Genomic DNA, 23,921 nt, shown 5'->3' with positions numbered 1-23,921 from the left:
AGTTAATGATTGAAGAAACTGTTAATAAAATTATATATAGATCGCATTTACATGTAGTTTTTTCTTTTTTTTTCATATATTCATATATCGGAAAGTTTTATGAACCGAGATCAGTATCATCATAAAGTTAGTGATTTTCTTTTTGAAAATGAACAATATCTATTCAGCATTGCCTCAAATCTATCAAACTAAAGACTTAAGATAAAATCACTATTTTTCAGTGTTAATGGTTGACCACAGTTGAATTACCCTGGAATGTTCATCCCTAACGGTTTTCAAAGCCAATTTGTTTAAAATCCTTTCTATATTCATTATATAATGTAGTTGTTTCCTTTTTAAAGTGAGACCCAGGGTTATATGGACAAAAATGATTTTAACAGCATATTTGTTTAGGTATTTATATTTTTCCAGTGCATTTTCCTTAGTATAGTTAACACCGTTGTGGTAGTGTTGTATTATCAAATTGTAATTTTTTGATTTTTTTAAAAACTTCAGCCATAGATGTTTTTCTTATATTATTACAAAAATCATTTTAAATATAATACACCTCATTCAATGAACATGGCATATTGTGAGTTTGTTTTTTGTTAGTGTTCATTAAAAATAACACCCTTCTTTCTTGACAATAGTCAGTCTCATTGTCTGTGATAACATTACGATTTGATTCTGTTACGTAATAACCCAATACAGTTTATTAATGAAAATTTTATCATTTAGTCATATAATTGCTGAAAATAATATATGAAAATATTTATCAGTGACTACTGAAATATCATGAGATGGTCATATACGATCAGGAGGAGGCGGGTGGGAGAGTGTAAATCAAGTAAAAAGCCCTTTAAATTGGAGTAATTTGTAAAAACTGAGAAACACGATATAACGTAGTTATTTCCCGAATTTCCTATCACTTATCTACTGTTTGGTGTAAAGAGGATGCCATATGCGAAGTACAGTCTCAATTGTAGATTTATTTTTATTTTTGTCCAAACACATTACTATATGTACAATGCATTTTGAAATCACTACTGTAACAATATGAATATCTCGATCGGAAATCAACCGATCGTTACTTTTATCACCGAAACACATTGTATGTACCAAAATGGCAGTTGGAGAGCAATCGAAACTAAAATGGCAACTAAGTGTTTTCATGTGAGCTTTACGTGTAGAAAGTGCATGGATAAAGTAATTGTTAATGTAAAGAGCGATAACCCAAACAACGTGTAATTGTTATGCATTAATTGTTTCTATGATATTCATTTTATTTCTATAAGGCTTACTATCGTTGGATATTTCAGGGTTTTCCCTTTAATATAAACAAATATAATGAGCCTCTGGCATCGTGTTATTGTTTTTCGTTCAACCTTCACTAGTAATCCTACTTAAGATGCCCTTAATCTTCATCATGTGGCATCGTGTCAAGATTAGAATTAGCTAGTTAACTGAATACTGGCCGTATTCAAAAAATAAAGAAAATTGTATTTTTTCATATGTTACGCAATGCGAAAACACCGTTGACTTCTTCTTCTTCTTTGTTTTGTATTGAAAGCTGATGCTGTAAAGGGGGCGTTTCAAAACAAGAAATTTCAGACTGTTTTGTATTGTGTTGAGTGTACGTATTTTATGCACAAAAATTTTAAGATGAAATGGTTGAAAAAGAAACTTGAGATAGATCATCTATCAAAGTCTATTTAAAGAAGCCCGTTAAATTCTAACGGCCATGTCAGGGGAATAAAGTTTATTAAAATGTGTCAGTAGCTAGAATGTTTTTTTAAGTTAAAGAGAGATAAAAAATATAAATAGTGTTGGCTGTACCGATATATGTTACGCAAAACATCGCAAAGCGAAACAGGAATGTGGCAACGCAATTTGTAAAAAAAAATGGGACCAAATCAACGCACTTTAATTATATTGGTGCACGAATAGACCCCACGGATTGTATATATTAAAATATGTTGACTTTCGTCTCAGTTACCTAGTTTGTCTTAGAAAAATCGTTAAGTGGAATGCAAGAGGTTTAAAGTATAGTAATGTAGATACATTTGTACATAATAATTACGATAATATCATCCCGTGCTTGTTGGATATCTAAAGCGAATACATCGTGCATAGTCCCATTATGACGAAGGGGAAAATTAAGTGAAAATGTAAACAAGGGTTGCATACCTTTCCTCTTTTCATATGTAAGGGGTAGGGTTTTCATGTACATTCTGATTCGTCACTTGTTTTTAGATATGCAAAACGGGACAGGTTTGGCTAAGCTCTGTTAAGTGCGTCCAAATAACTGTTTCAACATAACGATATTTATCACATAATATGTTAGTCTTTAAATAATCTTTGTATTGTAGTGATTGTGGACTTATTCTATGTACGGTCGTTTTATAGCCCGTGACGTCACCAAGTGAGAGTTCCAGCACGAGATGCTCTTACCGCCAGTGAGAAGTCTGCGGCCGGCGGGGGGGGGGGGGGGGGGAAGCTTGATGGTTATGTCCTGTGGCGATGACTGCAGAATACGTTGGTGTATGTTGTGATCAAGTAACCTGATAGATTAATTTAGTGGTCCATAGCCCGTCATGGCAGGTTCCACCTCCACCGGTTCTTCGCTCAAGCGGGGGGGGGGGGGGGGGGGGGTCTGTAAGTAAGTAATGTGGCTTGGGAAACACTGAAGTCACTCATCCATCAGTCTAGAACTTGGTGACCGTTCGGATCGGGCACTTGTGCATACACTCGTCCCCCTAAGCGCCCAAAGTTGTATTGGTACTCTTGTAGGTATCCCAAGCCCCAAGCCCAAGGCGGTAAAAATGCTGTGTTTTGTTCAGCTGAGCTTCCAGTAACAATATGTATTTCAGCTCAGCACTCTGTTATTATTCAAGGCATATAATCCTATAAAAAAGATTTGGATCGGGTTAGTCTGTTGGTCAGTAATATAAATATTAGACATGCTTTGTGCAAAACTCCACAGCGCATCCAGCAGGTGATTGCAAGGTGGCATCAGCCGCGGTGGGTAATAACTACCTGTCTCCTATAATTAATTTTGTTAGGGTTTTGTTCTAAAACACTGTTTTTAAAAATTCGAAATATGTCGTGTTGATTTCATTTAGAATCTGTTTTTCCGATCGGCCTTGGTCTGCCGATGTGTCATAGATGTGTCCATATGTGGCAACTGGCAAATTATAATATTTGCGCATGCACTGCCCTCGATTTGCACTTCTTTATTTACAATGAAAACTTCATTTGAATCTTTGATTGCACGTAGATTACCTAAATCGTTACTTTTATCAGTCAGTCTTAAAAAACATTTAAATAACATTTAAGTATATAATGTTTTCTTCACATAGGAGTAAGAATATTTATCAGAAGCATCATTCGCCTACTAAAAGTAAAGCTTCCTCTTGCCTTGCTATTTCTAAAATCAGCAAAACAGTGTTATATATAGTTTATTGAATGTGGCGTAATGATTTTGTATTACATAAACAGAGTTTACCAATGATATTCCATTTCGATCATTAGTTTAAAAGGAATATTTGTTTTTGATATATGTCTTGTATTTCTTTATGAAAAAGATTTCTGGAAAATTTACCTCGTATATTTTCTGTGGATTTTATATAAACCGAAAAAATTATTCATTATGCTAAGCATACATGTTAACTGTTCAACATTCTTATAAAAGTCAATAAGTGGTTGGATTCATTTGTTCAATTGAAAACTAATTTGAAATACAAGTAGTTTTCAAACCAAGAATTGATTATTCCGTTAGATGAATAAAAGTCAAAGCGTTTCTATGGTGAGATTTTTGCCCATTTTTGGTTGGGACATATTCCCTTGGGTGGTACACGTTTATTGTTGGCTGCACACCGATTGTCAAGTTCTCGAAATTCTTTTGACGCGTCTGCATTTGTCAGACAAAGTGACAATCCGCCTCTCTTTGCTTGAGTTTCCTGTCAATAAAATAGGGATTGATTCAAATTGGCATCACATCAGGAAATATAGTTGCAAAATTAACTAGAGGCTGTCATTAGACAGTAATACCCGCACCAAGTGTTTGCCCGTAAATAACACTTTCTTGTACCAGTTTAATTAAAAATGAAGGCCACATGCAAGCTCCGGTAATACATTTAAAAATTATAATTTTCATAACTGATGTATGAGATCCCTTCCCATATGATAATACACATGAGCAGCACGTTATGTGCAATTTGGGGTTGAACTGTTTGCATTGAATTTTCAGTTAATCAATAATCTTAACATTTCATGTCATAGACAGTATAATTGGTCTATGTAATTATTGCAAACAAAATTAAAAATTAAATTATGCCCCCTCCCGTGGCGGTTGCCGGTTTTAGATTTGCTTCTGTGTGCCTACATGTACATCATCGTGTGCGAAGATTTAGAGAAGGGGTGTGAGTAAGGGGTCCAGCCCCTCCCCCCCCCACACACACATGAAAATTCATTTATATCAATAGTAAAATTACCAAAAAATACACCTAGGACCCCATTGCTCTTACAGACAAGTAAACGCTCTAACCCATTGCGCTTCCATGTTAGGTGACAATATTTTGGGGGTAAATATTTAATTAATATTTATACTTTATTGTTTATCTCAATAGGAAGTATACATCACAATACGCAGGTGTCCTGCATCACCTTAAAATGTCATTTACCTAATAAAATAGTGCAAGGGGTTTTGAAGAATAGGTCATAAAAATACATGCATGTTACAAATAACTGATTTTTGTCTAAAGTTAATACGTACACAACATCGGTCTGCAGGTCTCATTAGCGGGTACTAGTTTTACCCAGCTCTTCGATTAGATGGTGTCATGTGTATACATACATGTATGTGTTTTCCACTTTCAGAAAAGGATTAGTTAAGATTAGATTAAGGAAATAATTATTGTGCTTTAATTGGATTATCATTATGATGTTGACCAATGTAGGTAAACATAATACATGTAGTAGCAGTAGCGCAATATAATGAGATGCGAGCATACATAAGTTTTACTTTCACTTTCTAAATGTGATATCCCTTTGACAGCATACTGTATCATCGTCTTTTAATATTTAAATAAGCTTGTCATCGTAATCCTATCGCATTTGTAAAGTTTCTGTCATTTCAATTGCAAAAGTAATTTTTTTAATTTGTCAGACTTACACTATTGAGTTGACCCATATTGACCCCATAAAAACAATTTCGTATTAAATGTGTGTATCACCATATAAGTAAGTGTAGACACTTATCATTTCTATATGAGTTAATAGGAAGGAAGGAGAATTTCTTTCTTAATGTATTATAATACATCAAATACAATGTAGGTCATGACCTTATGGGACTATTCTGATCCCACGAAACAGGAAAATACAAAATATATTCTATAAGACCCCCAGGTGTTGTCTTTAACCCCCCCCCCCTTTAACAAATAGGAAATGATGATACACTGTATATTGTGTTAATTTCTGAGATCCTCATCCCTAAACCATATAATTTATTCTTCTTCTTTGTGTCATTGCGCGGCCCCTTGGAGACACTCTGACATTCTAGAACTAGAAATAATAAAGTATTTTATCTTATTCATATGTAGTGTTTGATCTATGTGGGTAATTCCTAGCCTAATGATGACAGTCCCCCCTCGAACAGGAAGTGCACGAATATCTCAAAAACGGTTGAGATTTCCACCCCTTAACCATATATATTATTGATCCTTAAAGGGCATCAAAAGGTATGTAGGTAATGGCGCCGCAGGGTTAAATTTAATTTTTCAACTGTAATGCACATCTATGGAACAGTTCCTATCATATCCCAAGATATGATGTGTCTATCCATTAAATCAAAAGAAGAGTCCTAGAATCTATGTTTTTTTTTGGAGTGAAAAACGTCAATTTTCCGATACATTTTAACTCCCTGGATGAAATTTAAATTTTTAAAACCTTACTGCACATCTATAGAACAGTCCTTATCATACCCAAAGATATGATGTGTCTATCCATTAAATCATAAGAGGAGATCTTGAATCTATGGTCTTTTTAGTGATTGACGTAAATTTTCTGCTACTATTAGACTCCCTGGATGAAATTTAAATTTTTAAAACCTTAATTATTGCACATCTATAGGACAGCACCAATTGTATCCCAAGAGATGACATAGCTACTCCAAAAGTTGTAAGAGGAGTTCTGGAAACAATACTTTTTTGCAAAACACGTCATTTTTTGCTGCCCACTGATCCCCTTAATAAAAAAAAAATTCTGGAACCTTATCACACACCCCCAATCATATTCTAGAAGATAATTTGGCTACTGCCAAACAATGACGTTTTTGAAACCAGTTTTTTTGTAAAAAAATATAAAATAAACCACGTCATTGTTAGCAATTAAATGACCCTTAAGACGAAATTGAAAATTCCGAAATCTTATTGCACATCCATAGGATACCCCAAAACATATTCCAAGAGATGATTTGTCTACTGTTGAAAATGTAGGATGAGTTTGAGGAAGACGGTTTTTTTGTGACGTCATTTTTTTACCAATGATTTGACCCCCAAAACTAACAGGGAATTTTTGAAACCTTTTTACAAAACATGATACCCCTAATCAAAATCCAAGGGTTCAGTTTGCTGGTTTATAAGATGTAAGAGCAGTTTGAGAAAGTAAAACGTGACAGACGGACAGAACAGAACTTTCTTTAGAAAGTGCGGGTATAATCATTCTTTTTACAAATACATGTTGTAGTGTATAGTAAATCACATTGTTTAACTATGTTGATTGTTCATGAACATGATTCCAATTAGTATGGAATAACAATGGAATAACATTTTAATAAAACAAAATTAGGATATTGTATCATTAATTTGAGAAATAGAATAAATCAAATAAATGTATAAAGGCAATACAGTAATTATGATAAACACGATGGATACAAAGTAAATAAGTTATTACATACACTGCAGAACAATATATATTTAGTATATGGTTCTACCCATAACATAAATTCATAAATGACAAATAAACCATAAATCAACATAAAACCTTAATGTTCATAAACTTAATAGCATTAGACATTGTTAATGTGGGGAATGTTCCCAAACCATAACATTTATTTTCTGCAATGATTATTTACATATAATACATAGTTCTTGAACAGTTTATGAACGTACCTGTCTATTTATATCACCGATACAAATCAAATGTTTTTTTTTTCAGTTACCGCCCACTTAGAGTGATCTATCCCATGGTTGAACGCAATTTTATTGGGAAAACAAGCATTGATGACGTTTGATACCTATATATAAAAAGAAACAAAGGCAGATGCTAATAATAAAGTTCATGCTTTTGACATAAAGTTGAGTTTTCCATCAAAGGGGATTAAGGTATTTTTAAGCGTAATAATCAATGTGATGTTACAACAATGTATTCCATTAAAAAATCAACTTAACAGTAAGTGACCAACAACTAAACCATGGGTATACTTTCCGTGTCTACTCTAGGTTAACTCCGGGTTTACTAGAGTGGACCAAGAGTAAACCCAAAGTAAACTCAGAGTGGACACAGACAGTAAAGCCCGATCAGAAGTAAGCAGACGTATCATGTGTATTCGGAATATACAAGGGACAGGAATAACAGTCAGTAAGATGGTTAAATAAAACACAGGTCTGCTTCACAGTAGACCCCAAAAGCAATTCTCGAGTAAACCCAAAGTAAACCCCGAATAAATCCATTTTTAAAATTAAACGCCAAGTGGACCCAAATTCTCAAAATGTCAACCCGTAGTAAACCCAGAAAGTAAACCTAGGGTTGCGTTTGGGTTTACTCTGGTGTTAGGTTACTTTGATAGATACTTTTCAAGGAGATGAAGAAATTATATGAATGGCCAAAACATTTAAACTCTCCTAAAGTTATATATGTATATGAAAGTTATATATGTATACGTATAAAATATTACCAAAGCAGTGTCTGAAAGCTTAGGTCTCCATGTTCGAACCAATAAATGGTCTGCCAACTTTGGAGAAATCAATTTGTCATAAATATCTGCAAGGAATAAAGTACATGTACTAAATCAAATACATGTGATGTGAATCAATATTGAATAAAATACTGTGTGTTTATATGTAGGATGTTACCTTGTCCAAACGAAGCTGACTTAGCAAGTATTTCCAATTGAACATTTCCAAAAGTTTTGATTGGAATGTGTACGGAATTCATTGGGTTACTGATTTTTATATCAAAGTTTTTTCTTGTCATAAATATAAGGATTTGTCGTTCCGAATACGGTTTCTGCAATAAAAATATAATACAATTACATGTAAGTATTTAAGTAAACTTAATAAAAAATTAAAACCACCATCAAATGAAAGTTAAAATTTTGTCAACGTACTCAAAATATTCTTAACTGTTTTTGCAACAGTGACACAGAGTATACTTTGTCCAAATTTTGTTTGCGAATCCGAAAACATGAAACCTTTCGCAACGGGAGATGGAAACCTCGGTACACTTGAGACAATCCAAAATCCCTTAGTCTTGTCAAACGCCAAAACACCTAAAAAATTATAAAACTTGTAGACCGTTAACACAATATCGATATATTTTCAATTTGTTTTTATTCTTTTAGCAGTGACAGGTGGTGATGATGAACAGTGTTCAAAACAAAAGTCCGAAGGAAAAATACAAAACAGTGGCAGAGCGAACACGGAGCTCTAAAAAATAAAGGTAGGACCAGAAGAATAATATGTCATATTAAACTAGTAGATGTTTTCAAGAAATATATTTTGTCCTAATGGTATTGGAATTTATCTATTTTCAAAATATATATATATATATATATATATAGATATATGCATGCATCTTTTAGCATTACCATCAAGTAATTAAATGAAAAACGTTTATCATTTTTTTTTTTTACATTTATACATTATACTTTAACTTTAGTTTGCAATTGATAATAAAGTATAAAAATCCATTAACTGAAGTAATTATATCTATACTACTATATTAAAACAATATACTTTATTTTTTTGGCCTTTAATATCAATAAATCGGAGGAGTATTATCTTTTGTTTTATTTATTTTTAGCATCATTGATACATGAAGATTACCAATTTGTTTTATGTTTGGTTCTCAATCAAGCTTTGCTAATAAATAATCAACAAAAATTGCTTCAAAAATTCCGGAAATCATCTGGATTTTTTGTTTATTTTACAATCCTGCGCATGCGCATTACATTCAAACTAAATCAAGTGAGGCTCTTAAGTTATTGACCAGGCTGAAGCTAGCAGCCACTAACAGCAGCCACTAAGCCCGTAGAAGCTAGCATATTAATAAGGAAATTCATCAAAGTACTGAGAAAACTCGAACAGAAAATTATATTTTATTTAATTATCGACATATTTTAATTAATATCAAAATGATTTATGCTCAAAAATTTGTACGAGCATTGACGACTCCCGAAGCAGTAAAGCTCGCCTGGATAAGAGTTATAAATGCGTCTTTGTTGGATAGAAATGAAACACGTCTATACGGGTCATAAGTTATGAAAATAATGTTATCCTAAGTGAAGTCTTATTGATACAAATAAAAAAAACTATATGCATCGTATAAAGTGATATGCAAACGTATTATGATATAAAAGACATGATAAATTAAAGTAAATTAAAAGGCATAAAACGATACAAATACAATAAAATCCCCAAGCCAATCCAGTGTGGCCTTTTCACTCCTCCAGAAACAACATCAATCGAAATTAAAAAAGACATCGTATTATTACGAATATGAAACACTAGGGCACCAAGCATTGTGATTTTATTCTCATAAAAAATTATCATATGTCGCAGTCAAAAACAGAGAAAATCATCAGGTAAAATTGGGATTATTTTATCTCAGCCATGTTTTGACGTGAACCTTCGAAGTATACAACTAGAGGTCGGTTTAGCTTTGTCATATTTTCGCATTCCCAATGATATAGGGGTGAAAGGCGGGGCATTATGTTTTTTTATCTTTGAAGTGTGCATCAAACGGATACCAGGGCAGTGTAGGGGACCTATGGGGCTATTATTTCCCGGTCTCAAATTTGGGCTGTAGGGGTACCACCAAGTGGCTCCCAGGGGTTCTGGCTCATTTCAGGGGTTTATATCTCACTTGAGATTGACCACAAGAACTTGGAAACACTAGGCTTAAGTAGAGGACCTCAAGGGGTATTCATAATAAGCGTTAGAGGGCATCTATGACACCTGCAAGGGTTCAGTTAGCTCACCCGAACTTTGTCATATTTTCGCATTTCCCAATGATATATGGGTGAAAGGCTGGGCATTATGTCCTTCATCTTTGAAGTGTGCATCAAACGGATACCAGGGCAGTGTAGGGGACCTATGGGGCTATTATTTCCCGGTCTCAAATTTGGGCTGTAGGGGTACCACCAAGTGGCTCCCAGGGGTTCTGGCTCATTTCAGGGGTTTATATCTCACTTGAGATTGACCACAGGTACTTGGAATCACTAGGCTTAAGTAGAGGACCTCAAGGGGTATTCATAATAAGCGTTAGAGGGCACCTTTGTCCCCTGCAAGGGTTCAGTTAGCTCACCCGAACTTTGTCATATTTTCGCATTTCCCAATGATATAGGGGTGAAAGGCGGGGCATTGTTTTTTTTTATCTTTGAAGTGTGCATCAAACGGATACCAGGGCAGTGTAGGGGACCTATGGGGCATTTATTTCCCGGTCTCAAATTTGGGCTGTAGGGGTACCACCAAGTGGCTCCCAGGGGTTCTGGCTCATTTCAGGGGTTTATATCTCACTTAAGATTGACCACAAGAACTTGGAAACACTAGGCTTAAGTAGAGAACCTCAAGGGGTATTCATAATAAGCGTTAGAGGGCACCTATGACCCCTGCAAGGGTTCAGTTAGCTCACCCGAACTTTGTCATATTTTCGCATTTCCCAATGATATAGGGGTGAAAGGCGGGGCATTATCTCTTTTATCTTTGAAGTGTACATCAAGCGGACACCAGGGCAGTGTAGGGGACCTATGGGGCTATTATTTCCCGGTCTCAAATTTGGGCTGTAGGGGTACCACCTAGTGGCTCCCAGGGGTTCTGGCTCATTTCAGGGGTTTATATCTCACTTGAGATTGACCACAAGAACTTGGAAACACTAGGCTTAAGTAGAGGACCTCAAGGGGTATTCATAATAAGCGTTAGAGGGCACCTATGACCCCTGCAAGGGTTCAGTTAGCTCACCCGAACTTTGTCATATTTTCGCATTTCACAATGATATAGGGGTGAAAGGCGAGGCATTATCTCTTTTATCTTTGAAGTGTGCATAAAGCGGATAACAGGGCAGTGTAGGGGACCTATGGGGCTATTATTTCCCGGTCTCAAATTTGGGCTGTAGGGATACCACCAAGTGGCTCCCAGGGGTTTGGGCTCATTTCAGGGGTTTATATCTCACTTGAGATTGACCACAAGAACTTGGAAACACTAGGCTTAAGTAGAGGACCTCAAGGGGTATTCATAATAAGCGTTAGAGGGCACCTATGACCCCTGCAAGTGTTCAGTTAGCTCACCCGAACTTTGTCATATTTTCGCATTTCCCAATGATATAGGGGTGAAAGGCGAGGCATTATCTCTTTTATCTTTGAAGTGTGCATCAAACGGATACAGGGGCAGTGTAGGGGATCTATGGGGCTATTATTTCCCGGTCTCAAATTTGGGCTGTAGGGGTACCACCAAGTGGCTCCCAGGGGTTCTGGCTCATTTCAGGGGTTTATATCTCACTTGAGATTGACCACAAGAACTTGGAAACACTAGGCTTAAGTAGAGGACCTCAAGGGGTATTCATAATAAGCGTTAGAGGGCACCTATGACCCCTGCAAGGGTTCAGTTAGCTCACCCGAACTTTGTTTTTTTTTCGCATTTCCCAATGATATAGGGGTGAAAGACGGGGCATTATCTCTTTTATCTTTGAAGTGTGCATCAAGCAGACACCAGGGCAGTGTAGGGGACCTATGGGACTATTATTTCCCGGTCTCAAATTTGGGCTGTGGGGGTACCACCTAGTGGCTCCCAGGGGTTCTGGCTCATTTCAGGGGTTTATATCTCACTTGAGATTGACCACAAGAACTTGGAAACACTAGGCTTAAGTAGAGGACCTCAAGGGGTATTTATAATAAGCGTTAGAGGGCACCTATGACCCCTGCAAGGGTTCAGTTAGCTCACCCGAACTTTGTCATATTTTCGCATTTCCCAATGATATAGGGGTGAAAGGCGAGGCATTATCTCTTTTATCTTTGAAGTGTGTATAAAGCGGATAACAGGGCAGTGTAGGGGACCTATGGGGCTATTATTTCCCGGTCTCAAATTTGGGCTGTAGGGATACCACCAAGTGGCTCCCAGGGGTTCTGGCTCATTTCAGGGGTTTATATCTCACTTGAGACTGACCACAAGAACTTGGAAACACTAGGCTTAAGTAGAGGACCTCAAGGGGTATTCATAATAAGCGTTAGAGGGCACCTATGACCCCTGCAAGGGTTCAGTTAGCTCACCCGAACTTTGTCATATTTTCGCATTTCCCAATGATATAGGGGTGAAAGGCGGGGCATTATCTCTTTTATCTTTGAAGTGTGCATCAAACGGATACCAGGGCAGTGTAGGCACTTATGACCCCTGCAAGGGTTCAGTCAGCTCACCCGAACTTTGTCATATTTTAGCTTTTCACCCCTATATCATTGTGAAATTCTAAAAAATGACAAAGTTCGGGTGAGCTAACTGAACCCTTGCAGGGGTCATAGGTGCCCTTTAACGCTTATCATGAACACCTCTTGAGGTCCTCTTCTTAATCCTAGTGTTTCCAAGTTCTTGTGGTCAATCTTAAGTGAGATATAAACCCCTGAAATGAGCCAGAACCCCTGGGAGCCACTTGGTGGTATCCCTACAGCCCAAATTTGAGACCGGGAACTAATAGTCCCATAGGTCCCCTGCACTGCCCTCGTATCTGTTTGATGCACACTTCAAAGATAATAGAGATTATGGTCCGCATTTCACCCCTATATCATTGTGAAATTCTAAAATATGACAAAGTTCGGGTGAGCTAACTGAACCCTTGCAGGGGTCATAGGTGCCCTTTAACGCTTATCATGAACACCTCTTGAGGTCCTCTTCTTAATCCTAGTGTTTCCAAGTTCTTGTGGTCAATCTCAAGTGAGATATAAACCCCTGAAATGAGCCAGAACCCCTGGGAGCCACTTGGTGGTACCCCTACAGCCCAAATTTGAGACCGGGAAATAATAGTCCCATAGGTCCCCTGCACTGCCCTGGTATCTGTTTGATGCACACTTCAAAGATAAAAGAGATTATGGTCCGCATTTCACCCCTATATCATTGTGAAATTCTAAAATATGACAAAGTTCGGGTGAGATAACTGAACCCTTTCAGGGGTCATAGGTGCCCTTTAACGCTTATCATGAACACCTCTTGAGGTCCTCTTCTTAATCCTAGTGTTTCCAAGTTCTTGTGGTCAATCTCAAGTGAGATATAAACCCCTGAAATGAGCCAGAACCCCTGGGAGCCACTTGGTGGTACCCCTACAGCCCAAATTTGAGACCGGGAAATAATAGTCCCATAGGTCCCCTGCACTGCCCTGGTATCCGTTTGATGCACACTTCAAAGGTAAAAGAGATTATGGTCCGCATTTCACCCCTATATCATTGTGAAATTCTAAAATATGACAAAGTTCGGGTGAGCTAACTGAACCCTTGCAAAGATAAAAGAGATTATGGTCCGCATTTCACCCCTATATCATTGTGAAATTCTAAAATATGACAAAGTTCGGGTGAGCTACCTGAACCCTTGCAGGGGTCATAGGTGCCCTCTAACGCTTATCATGAACACCTCTTGAGGTCCTCTTCTTTAACCTAGTGTTTCCAAGTTCTTGTGGTCAATCTCAAGTGAGATATAAACCCCTGAAATGAGCCAGAACCCCTGGGAGCCACTTGGTGGTACCCCTACAGCCCAAATTTGAGACCGGGAAATAATAGTCCCATAGGTCCCCTGCACTGCCCTGGTATCCGTTTGATGCACACTTCAAAGATAAAAGAGATTATGGTCCGCATTTCACCCCTATATCATTGTGAAATTCTAAAATATGACAAAGTTCGGGTGAGCTAACTGAACCCTTGCAGGGGTCATAGGTGCCCTTTAACGCTTATCATGAACACCTCTTGAGGTCCTCTTCTTAATCCTAGTGTTTCTAAGTTCTTGTGGTCAATCTCAAGTGAGATATAAACCCCTGAAATGAGCCAGAACCCCTGGGAGCCACTTGGTGGTACCCCTACAGCCCAAATTTGAGACCGGGAAATAATAGTCCCATAGGTCCCCTGCACTGCCCTAGTATCCGTTTGATGCACATTTCAAAGATAAAAGAGATTATGGTCCGCATTTCACCCCTATATCATTGTGAAATTCTAAAATATGACAAAGTTCGGGTGAGATAACTGAACCCTTGCAAAGATAAAAGAGATTATGGTCCGCATTTCACCCCTATATCATTGTGAAATTCTAAAATATGACAAAGTTCGGTTGAGCTAACTGAACCCTTGCAGGGGTCATAGGTGCCCTTTAACGCTTATCATGAACACCTCTTGAGGTCCTCTTCTTAATCCTAGTGTTTCCAAGTTCTTGTGGTCAATCTCAAGTGAGATATAAACCCCTGAAATGAGCCAGAACCCCTGGGAGCCACTTGGTGGTACCCCTACAGCCCAAATTTGAGACCGGGAACTAATAGTCCCATAGGTCCCCTGCACTGCCCTGGTATCCGTTTTATGCACACTTCAAAGAGAAAAGAGATTATGGTCCGCAATTCACCCCTATATCATTGTGAAATTCTAAAATATGACAAAGTTCGGGTGAGCTAACTGAACCCTTTCAGGGGTCATAGGTGCCCTTTAACGCTTATCATGAACATCTCTTGAGGTCCTCTTCTTAATCCTAGTGTTTCCAAGTTCTTGTGGTCAATCTCAAGTGAGATATAAACCCCTGAAATGAGCCAGAACTCCTGGGAGCCACTTGGTGGAACCCCTACAGCCCAAATTTGAGACCGGGAACTAATAGTCCCATAGGTCCCCTGCACTGCCCTGGTATCCGTTTGATGCACACTTCAAAGGTTAAAGAGATTATGGTCCGCATTTAACCCTATATCATTGTGAAATTCTAAAATATGACAAATTTCGGGTGAGATAACTGAACCCTTTCAGGGGTCATAGGTGCCCTTTAACGCTTATCATGAACACCTCTTGAGGTCCTCTTCTTAATCCTAGTGTTTCCAAGTTCTTGTGGTCAATCTCAAGTGAGATATAAACCCCTGAAATGAGCCAGAACCCCTGGGAGCCACTTGGTGGTACCCCTACAGCCCAAATTTGAGACCGGGAAATAATAGTCCCATAGGTCCCCTGCACTGCCCTGGTATCCGTTTGATGGATATTTCAAAGATAAAAGAGATTATGGTCCGCATTTCACCCCTATATCATTGTGAAATTCTAAAATATGACAAAGTTCGGGTGAGATAACTAAACCCTTGCAGGGGTCATAGGTGCCCTTTAACGCTTATCATGAACACCTCTTGAGGTCCTCTTCTTAATCCTAGTGTTTCCAAGTTCTTGTGGTCAATCTCAAGTGAGATATAAACCCCTGAAATGAGCCAGAACCCCTGGGAGCCACTTCGTGGTACCCCTACAGCCCAAATTTGAGACCGGAAAATAATAGTCCCATAGGTCCCCTGCACTGCTCTGGTATCCGTTTGATGCACACTTCAAAGATAAAAGAGATAATGGTCCGCATTTCACCCCTATATCATTGTGAAATTCTAAAATATGACAAAGTTCGGGTGAGCTAACTGAACCCTTGCAAAGATAAAAGAGATTATGGTCCGCATTTCACCCCTATATCATTGTGAAATTCTAAAATATGACAAAGTTCGGGTGAGCTAACTGAACCCTTGCAGGGGTCATAGGTGCCCTCTAACGCTTATCATGAACACCTCTTGAGGTCCTCTTCTTAAACCTAGTGTTTCCAAGTTCTTGTGGTCAATCTCAAGTGAGATATAAACCCCTGAAATGAGCCAGAACCCCTGGGAGCCACTTGGTGGTACCCCTACAGCCCAAATTTGAGACCGGGAAATAATAGTCCCATAGGTCCCCTGCACTGCCCTGGTATCCGTTTGTTGCACACTTCAAAGATAAAAGAGATTATGGTCCGCATTTCACCCCTATATCATTGTGAAATTCTAAAATATGACAAAGTTCGGGTGAGCTAACTGAACCCTTGCAGGGGTCATAGGTGCCCTTTAACGCTTATCATGAACACCTCTTGAGGTCCTCTTCTTAATCCTAGTGTTTCCAAGTTCTTGTGGTCAATCTCAAGTGAGATATAAACCCCTGAAATGAGCCAGAACCCCTGGGAGCCACTTGGTGGTACCCCTACAGCCCAAATTTGAGACCGGGAAATAATAGTCCCATAGGTCCCCTGCACTGCCCTGGTATCCGTTTGATGCACATTTCAAAGATAAAAGAGATTATGGTCCGCATTTCACCCCTATATCATTGTGAAATTCTAAAATATGACAAAGTTCGGGTGAGATAACTGAACCCTTGCAAAGATAAAAGAGATTATGGTCCGCATTTCACCCCTATATCATTGTGAAATTCTAAAATATGACAAAGTTCGGTTGAGCTAACTGAACCCTTGCAGGGGTCATAGGTGCCCTTTAACGCTTATCATGAACACCTCTTGAGGTCCTCTTCTTAATCCTAGTGTTTCCAAGTTCTTGTGGTCAATCTCAAGTGAGATATAAACCCCTGAAATGAGCCAGAACCCCTGGGAGCCACTTGGTGGAACCCCTACAACCCAAATTTGAGACCGGGAACTAATAGTCCCATAGGTCCCCTGCACTGCCCTGGTATCCGTTTGATGCATATTTCAAAGATAAAAGAGATTATGGTCCGCATTTCACCCCTATATCATTGTGAAATTATAAAATATGACAAAGTTCGGGTGAGCTAACTGAACCCTTGCAGGGGTCATAGGTGCCCTTTAACGCTTATCATGAACACCTCTTGAGGTCCTCTTCTTAATCCTAGTGTTTCCAAGTTCTTGTGGTCAATCTCAAGTGAGATATAAACCCCTGAAATGAGCCAGAACCCCTGGGAGCCACTTGGTGGTACCCCTACAGCCCAAATTTGAGACCGGAAAATAATAGTCCCATAGGTCCCCTGCACTGCTCTGTTATCCGTTTGATGCACACTTCAAAGATAAAAGAGATTATGGTCTGCAATTCACCCCTATATCATTGTGAAATTCTAAAATATGACAAAGTTCGGGTGAGCTAACTGAACCATTTCAGGGGTCATAGGTGCCCTTTATCGCTTATCATGAACATCTCTTGAGGTCCTCTTCTTAATCCTAGTGTTTCCAAGTTCTTGTGGTCAATCTCAAGTGAGATATAAACCCCTGAAATGAGCCAGAACCCCTGGGAGCCACTTGGTGGAACCCCTACAGCCCAAATTTGAGACCGGGAACTAATAGTCCCATAGGTCCTCTGCACTGCCCTGGTATCTGGTTGATGCACACTTCAAAGGTTAAAGAGATTATGGTCCGCATTTCACCCCTATATCATTGTGAAATTCTAAAATATGACAAAGTTCGGGTGAGCTAACTGAACCCTTTCAGGGGTCATAGGTGCCCTTTAACGCTTATCATGAACACCTCTTGAGGTCCTCTTCTTTAACCTAGTGTTTCCAAGTTCTTGTGGTCAATCTCAAGTGAGATATAAACCCCTGAAATGAGCCAGAACCCCTGGGAGCCACTTGGTGGTACCCCTACAGCCCAAATTTGAGACCGGGAACTAATAGTCCTATAGGTCTCCTGCACTGCCCTGGTATCCGTTTGATGCACACTTCAAAGATAAAAGATATTATGGTCCGCATTTCACCCCTATATCATTGTGAAATTATAAAATATGACAAAGTTCGGGTGAGCTTAACTGACACTTTTAATTGTCAATGTTGTAATGGTTCACATCAAAACATGGTTGAGACAAAATAATCCCAATTTCACCTGATGATTTTCGCTGTTTTTGATTGCAACATACGATAATTTTTTTATGAGAATAAAATTACAATGCTGGGTGTTCTATTGTCTCATATTCGTAATAATACGATGTCTTTTTAATTTTCGATTGATGTTGTTTCCGGGGGAGTGAAAAGGCCCGATGATAAATTTTTAAACACGCACATGTTCAACTTCGATTTAAACAAATTATCTTAACACTGGATTGGCTTGGGGTTTTATTGTATTTGTATCGTTTTATGCGGCCTTTTAATTTACTTTAATTTATAATGGGTTTTATATCATAACACGTTTGCATATCACTTTATACGATGCATATAGTTTTTTTCTATGTGTATCAATAAGTCTACACGAAGGATAACATTATTTTCATAACTAAAAACCCGTAGACGTATTTCATTTCTATCCAACAAAGACGCATGTATAACTCTTTTCCAGGCGAGCTTTACTGCTTCGGAAGTCGTCAATGCTCGTTCAAATTATTGAGCATTAATCAATTTGATATTAATTAAAATATGTAGATAATTAAGTAAAATATAATTTTCTGTTCGAGTACTCTCAGTACTTTAATGAATTTCCTTATTGGCTGCTAGCTTCTACGGGCTTAGTGGCTGCTGTTAGTGGCTGCTAGCTTCAGCCTGGTAAGTTTATGTTTCCACAAAATCCCATTTGCATAGATAAACTCAGAAACGATAATACAAATACTTTTAAATTTTCATTAGTCCCCTACCGGTTTTCACCAGATGGAACTATAGCTTTCCTCTGCGTCCGTCTGTCCGTCCGTCCGTCTGTCTGTCTGTCTGTCTGTCCCACTTCAGTTTTCCACTCTTTTTTTTTTTCTTTAGGCGTTTTAGGAATAACATGAAATTTGCTGAACAGCTTCAAAATGTCAAACTACAGATCAATTTTACACTTTTGTAGCGTCTGGTTGACATATTTTCGAGAAAATTTATTTTTTATATTAAAATTTTTGTTCAGGTTCGATATTCTGCATAATAGTGTACGTTTTCACAATTTCCACAAACCGAAAGGGGACGTGTATTGCTTATGAAATAGTCCCAGAATGCTTGTTGGAAATGTTTATCATTTACTTTGAAAAATATCAAAAGTTCCGAATGTCACCTTGAAGCAAAAAGAGGTGAACAAGTGTTGAATGTTTCAATAATCGGAATTATTTTTTTTTTAGATGAAAGGTATTTACAGCCTGAAAATGGATTATTATAAATAATTTGACCGTTATTTTCAATGCAACTTCATAATTTTCTCCAAAATCGTTTCGGAGCGGTTCTGCAATTTTTGCTACATTACGGGTATATGGTAGGCACTTTAACTGTAGTGAAGGCCTGTTTCGAGACACAATTAGATAATTCTAGCTAAGCACAGTGTAGTGAAAATAATAACATTGCTGTAGGTTTAAAGCTTGGTTCTGTAAATGTCAGCAATACGGTGTGTCGATGTATATATTTCTCAAAATCACATGCACTGTCCTCCCGTGCACGCACAGGTTAATGTTTACATGTAGTATATTAAAAGGAAAAATAACATAAATGATATAAATTCCAAACCTTTGGAGTGGGCGTGTCTACCATCGGCAGCTTTAACTGTGGGTGGTGGTTGGTCATTATACATTGCATAAGTTACGATATCTGGAGACTGAATATAACACAAATACACGTCAGGTACTTATCATCAAAATTTCATGATATATTGGTCACATTCAAAAAGCAAAGTAAAATTTTCTATTCATACAATTAAAGAAATGTAAATGATCGCTACAAGTGTTCTATATTAGATTGTTAGTTTAATTTAATATTTTAAATGAAATGTATTTTTCCATTAAAAAAATGCAATTAAAAAAGCGATTAAATAGGATCCATGTGGGATAACTCTGAAAGACTATCCTGCAAAAAGGCAATCTAGAATAAAATAATTAAGATACACATTTTAAGCTACTTTCCGTGTTAAATGTGTACATGCCTTTGCTGTCTTAATTAGGTAAACAGTTACTAAGAGGACTAAATCTAAAGGCACCGTTCATCAATTGGTCGAATCTTTTAGCGAACTAAGGAAAATCACAGACTGCACGAAACGATAATGATGGTGTAAGACTCAAATTTCCATAGGGAACGATTAGGTTGTTTCTTCTAACTAATCCACTGATGTATATTGGCAATTGTTTTATAAATTGTACTTACTTTTTTACAACAATTTAAAACTTTATGAAATAAAAAATGTAAATATAAACAATTAAAAATATTTCATTGATGATCCATGCAGGTTATGAAGGTAGCAATAATCACCAAAAAGTGGTTTGTTTAATTGTTTAAATAACCTGATCGTATAGTGCCTTCAGCGTCTCATATAAAGGGTTTTCGATACTTTTTGTGATATCTTTTTGTGAGAAGGAAAACGATGGCGAAGCAGTATCCATGTAGAAAAACTCGGTTCCACTTGTTTTAATAGGATACCCATCACTTGTTAACTTTGGTACTTTGTAGATGATGAACCTGCAAATAAAAAACCAGTATCATGTTAAAGTACATCTACCAGTTATATATAGTTGACAAGGATAGGATAGGATACAGGATGCAAGATAGAAATATAAAGTCAAACTATGTTCTATACTATATTGCAACCTGTAGCCAATCAGATTCGAGTATAAATTACAGAGTAGTAGTTTCGCAAAACAAAAAAGAATTAAAATATAAATTTGAAACATCAATTTTATTTTTAAAACAATGTAAAACTTTAAAAAATAATAAATATGTTTTATGTTTACAATGCGGTAAAGAAATTTGATGGGCGCTACAATTTTTTTTCAACTCGGAAACAGCGCAAGTATAGAGCTAATGTAAAATTTTAAATGCACAATGCAGCGTAAATAAAGTTTTATTGCATTATTTAAAGACTTCAATATATAACAAAACACAAAAATATTCAGTCTGTGAGCAAATGACATATAAGTACACATGTATCTCAACAAGGAACGAGCGTTGTTTTGTATACATACCACGTTTCATATCATTTCTTCGATGTCCGATCACAAGACCAGATAATAAACTGAACAGATCGGATTAGGTTAAAAACAAATGTGTAAGAACTTATATTTTATCAATGCATTCAAATAATATCGCAGCAAATGCTTAATTTCAATTCATTCATAAAGTAATGCCTTCCCGAATCGTGTTTACAATTATCAGCGACCAAATCAGGCGATTTCTGATTATCTCCTTTAATATAATATTATAAGGAAACGAATTTCTTTAAATGTTTGTTTAAGCAATAGCTTAAAGTCCTTAATCTCCTTTTTAGATATTATTATTCATAATATCTTATAAAACAACAACTCAATCGCTTACCTGTTTGTTTAAGTAATTGAGTACACTTCGCGTGCAGTTGAATATCACCTATGCAGAGGAAAATAAGTTCCCTCGTTTTAAAGATTTCCGGTTTATGTATTAATTAAACGTTTTGTCTTTTACATTAGTCGATAGATTTATAAATAAAATATTCATTTCCTTAAACTTCGCTTTAGTTATTTCTTCTTCCTAAATATGGATGGTGTGGGAGAGGATAGGATATGATAGGATAGAGTGTTTTTTGTTTGTTTTTTGTTTGATTTTTGTTTGTTTGGTTTTTTTTTTTTTGGCAGGATAGGATGCAGGATACATGGTATAGGAAAGGATAGGATTGTTTTGTCAACTTTCACGATAGCAGGACTGTACCTAAATTCATCTATATACTTCAATTGATGTTCCAAATTTATTTGCATTAATTCATAAAAAGGCAAATATCCCTGTTAATGTTGAAAAAAAAACAATACAGCTAAGCCCATAACATATCAGGAACATTTCTCAATGTTAAGGAAGGTATCAATCAAAAGGTTTGCAATGTAAAGACAATATCATTTATTTACTTTTCATTTTCATTTTCAATGTACTTTCTTAAAAGTTTCTGACTGCAAAAAGAGCAAGATACCTTTATTATTTTACCTCATTTTCCTGACGGTTGATGCATGCTGTGATCCTCAAGGATGAAAAATAGATAATGCAAAACACTTCATTCTTAACTCTTAACCACTAACGCCTTTTTTTAGTTCGTTCATGCGGTTTTTTTTTAATTTTGTAACTATTGCATCATTAAGTGACCTCCGCAATCACTTACTTTATGCACGATAAACATAAGCGCAGAAGGAAAACTGTCCTTTATAGAAAACACAAAAAAATTACTTACATGTACATGTACATAGTAGAGTATTTATATGATTTTGTAAGTGGAAATACAGTACCGATCAGCCCCAACTTATAAGCAGAGTAAACCCCAACTAAACTACGGGTTTACTTTTTACTTGGGGTCTGCTTTTTGAAAAGTTTGGCCCGTCGGGTTTTACTTTGGTTAAATCGGAGTTTACTTTGTGTTTTCTTGGGAATTGCTTTTGGGGTCACCGGTATGCAGTGCATAGTGAAGCAGACCAATCTTTTATCTAACCACGTTGCAGTTTGTTATTTCTGCCCCTTTTTGTATTTCGAATACACACGCAGCGTCTTTTTCAAGGGTATACTTCTGATGGGGCTTTACTGTCCGTGCCCACTCTAAGTTTACTTCGGGTTTACTCTGGGTCCACTCTAATAAACCCACAGTAAGCAAATAAAGTAGTTGGGGTTTACTTTCTGATCGGAACTGTATATGTTCACGCAAATTTATTTTCTAGCAGATGCTATCAAATGAATAGGTATGGCTTTTAAGGTTAATGGGCATCTGTTTCACAATCTAAAACAACGACTAATATTAGTAAATGAAATTACAATCATAAAAAAAGATACTACAATGCGTCTCACCATTACTTAAAAAATAATGCAATTGAAGTTTGACCGATTTAATATTTGTAATTGTTGCTGTTTTGGGTTTTCTTCTTGACTTGTTTCTAGTGCAACGTAATTACATGTATATAAATGAAAGGAAAATTAATAGGATATCAATCTTACCAGTCAACTTCTTTTCCATCCGAAGACTTGCACGATGCTGATCCTTGTATGTATCTTAAATAACCAAGAAACACTATCAACTTTGAAAGACGTGTCATCTTACTACAATATGCAAAGGTTATTGAAAGTATCATTACAAAACTACTGTAATATACTTCCCCGATGATATGGGCTGCTATTGTTGGCAAAGAAACTATATCGAGAGTACTTGAATAACGACAGGCGCAACTTTTGATTCCCGTGCAAATGAAACAAATAAGGTTTTCAATTTGTATGCACTGGTGACACATACAATTGTAAAAATTAGCATTAATATTTGATTATTATTCATCAAAAATAAATTCTGAGCAAGAATGGTAAATACCCAATATCAACATGTCTTCAAAATATATGATTCTCTTTCAATCCGCTACAAAAAAGATAAACGAATTAATGAATGAATGGATAAATGAATTGATTGAGGGTTAGATTGAGGGATGAATGGGGGTATGCGTGGTTTGATGGGTGAATAGAACATAGCGTGATATAAAGAATATCTATATTGTGTGATTTTATATTTGCTTAATCCAACGAGTTGAAATAGTTTATACATTATCTGGGATTGCCGAGCAAATAGAATCATTTCAACGTGTTGGATGAAGCAAATATAAAAGTTTGGAGTAATAGAAATAGTGATGTGGATTGTACAGGAAAATCTTCAAAAACAAGGTCACTTAAGCATTGACGCAAGAGCCTGTGTCTTAAATAATGCTGATCAGAAGTATCTGAACAAGCACCAGCGGTTTGATAAAACAAATGTTCATCACATGGGTAGTATACATCACATGTATGAAATGAAGAT

The 23,921-nt window shown here is 36.9% G+C and overlaps 2 protein-coding genes across 2 annotated transcripts; both read right to left on the bottom strand.

Annotated features, from left to right (window-relative positions):
* Positions 1-3,427: 3,427 nt before the first annotated feature.
* LOC128172471 (putative deoxyribonuclease-2) lies at positions 3,428-8,238 on the bottom strand. The gene is given in 5 exon segments (XM_052838267.1): positions 3,428-3,938; positions 7,149-7,190; positions 7,193-7,273; positions 7,934-8,019; positions 8,112-8,238. Coding segments are annotated over 5 exon segments (489 nt in total). The 5' UTR covers positions 8,233-8,238; the 3' UTR covers positions 3,428-3,779.
* A 107-nt stretch (positions 8,239-8,345) lies between these two features.
* Positions 8,346-23,298, bottom strand: LOC128174356 (plancitoxin-1-like). The gene is made up of 4 exons (XM_052839924.1): positions 23,081-23,298; positions 20,428-20,602; positions 19,661-19,748; positions 8,346-8,527 (listed from the first exon to the last, which is right to left on the bottom strand). Exons 1-4 carry the CDS (start codon positions 23,212-23,214, stop codon positions 8,346-8,348), a joined length of 579 nt encoding a protein of 192 aa, XP_052695884.1. The 5' UTR covers positions 23,215-23,298.
* Between the last annotated feature and the right edge of the window lie 623 nt (positions 23,299-23,921).

This window comes from Crassostrea angulata, chromosome 2 (genome assembly GCF_025612915.1).
Source record: "Crassostrea angulata isolate pt1a10 chromosome 2, ASM2561291v2, whole genome shotgun sequence".
Classification (NCBI taxonomy): domain Eukaryota; kingdom Metazoa; phylum Mollusca; class Bivalvia; order Ostreida; family Ostreidae; genus Magallana; species Magallana angulata.
Note: the sequence above shows the minus strand (reverse complement) of the source record. Positions and strands in the feature narration are given on the sequence as shown.

Coding starts and splice junctions, on each gene's coding strand:
- LOC128174356 (XM_052839924.1), bottom strand. CDS start 23,214: ATGATACTTTCAATAACCTTTGCATATTGTAGTAAGATGACACGTCTT. Junction 19,749..20,427: donor TGAAGGCACTATACGATCAG/GTTATTTAAACA, acceptor TGTTATATTCAG/TCTCCAGATATCGTAACTTA. Junction 8,528..19,660: donor TAGACACGCCCACTCCAAAG/GTTTGGAATTTA, acceptor ATAATTTTTTAG/GTGTTTTGGCGTTTGACAAG.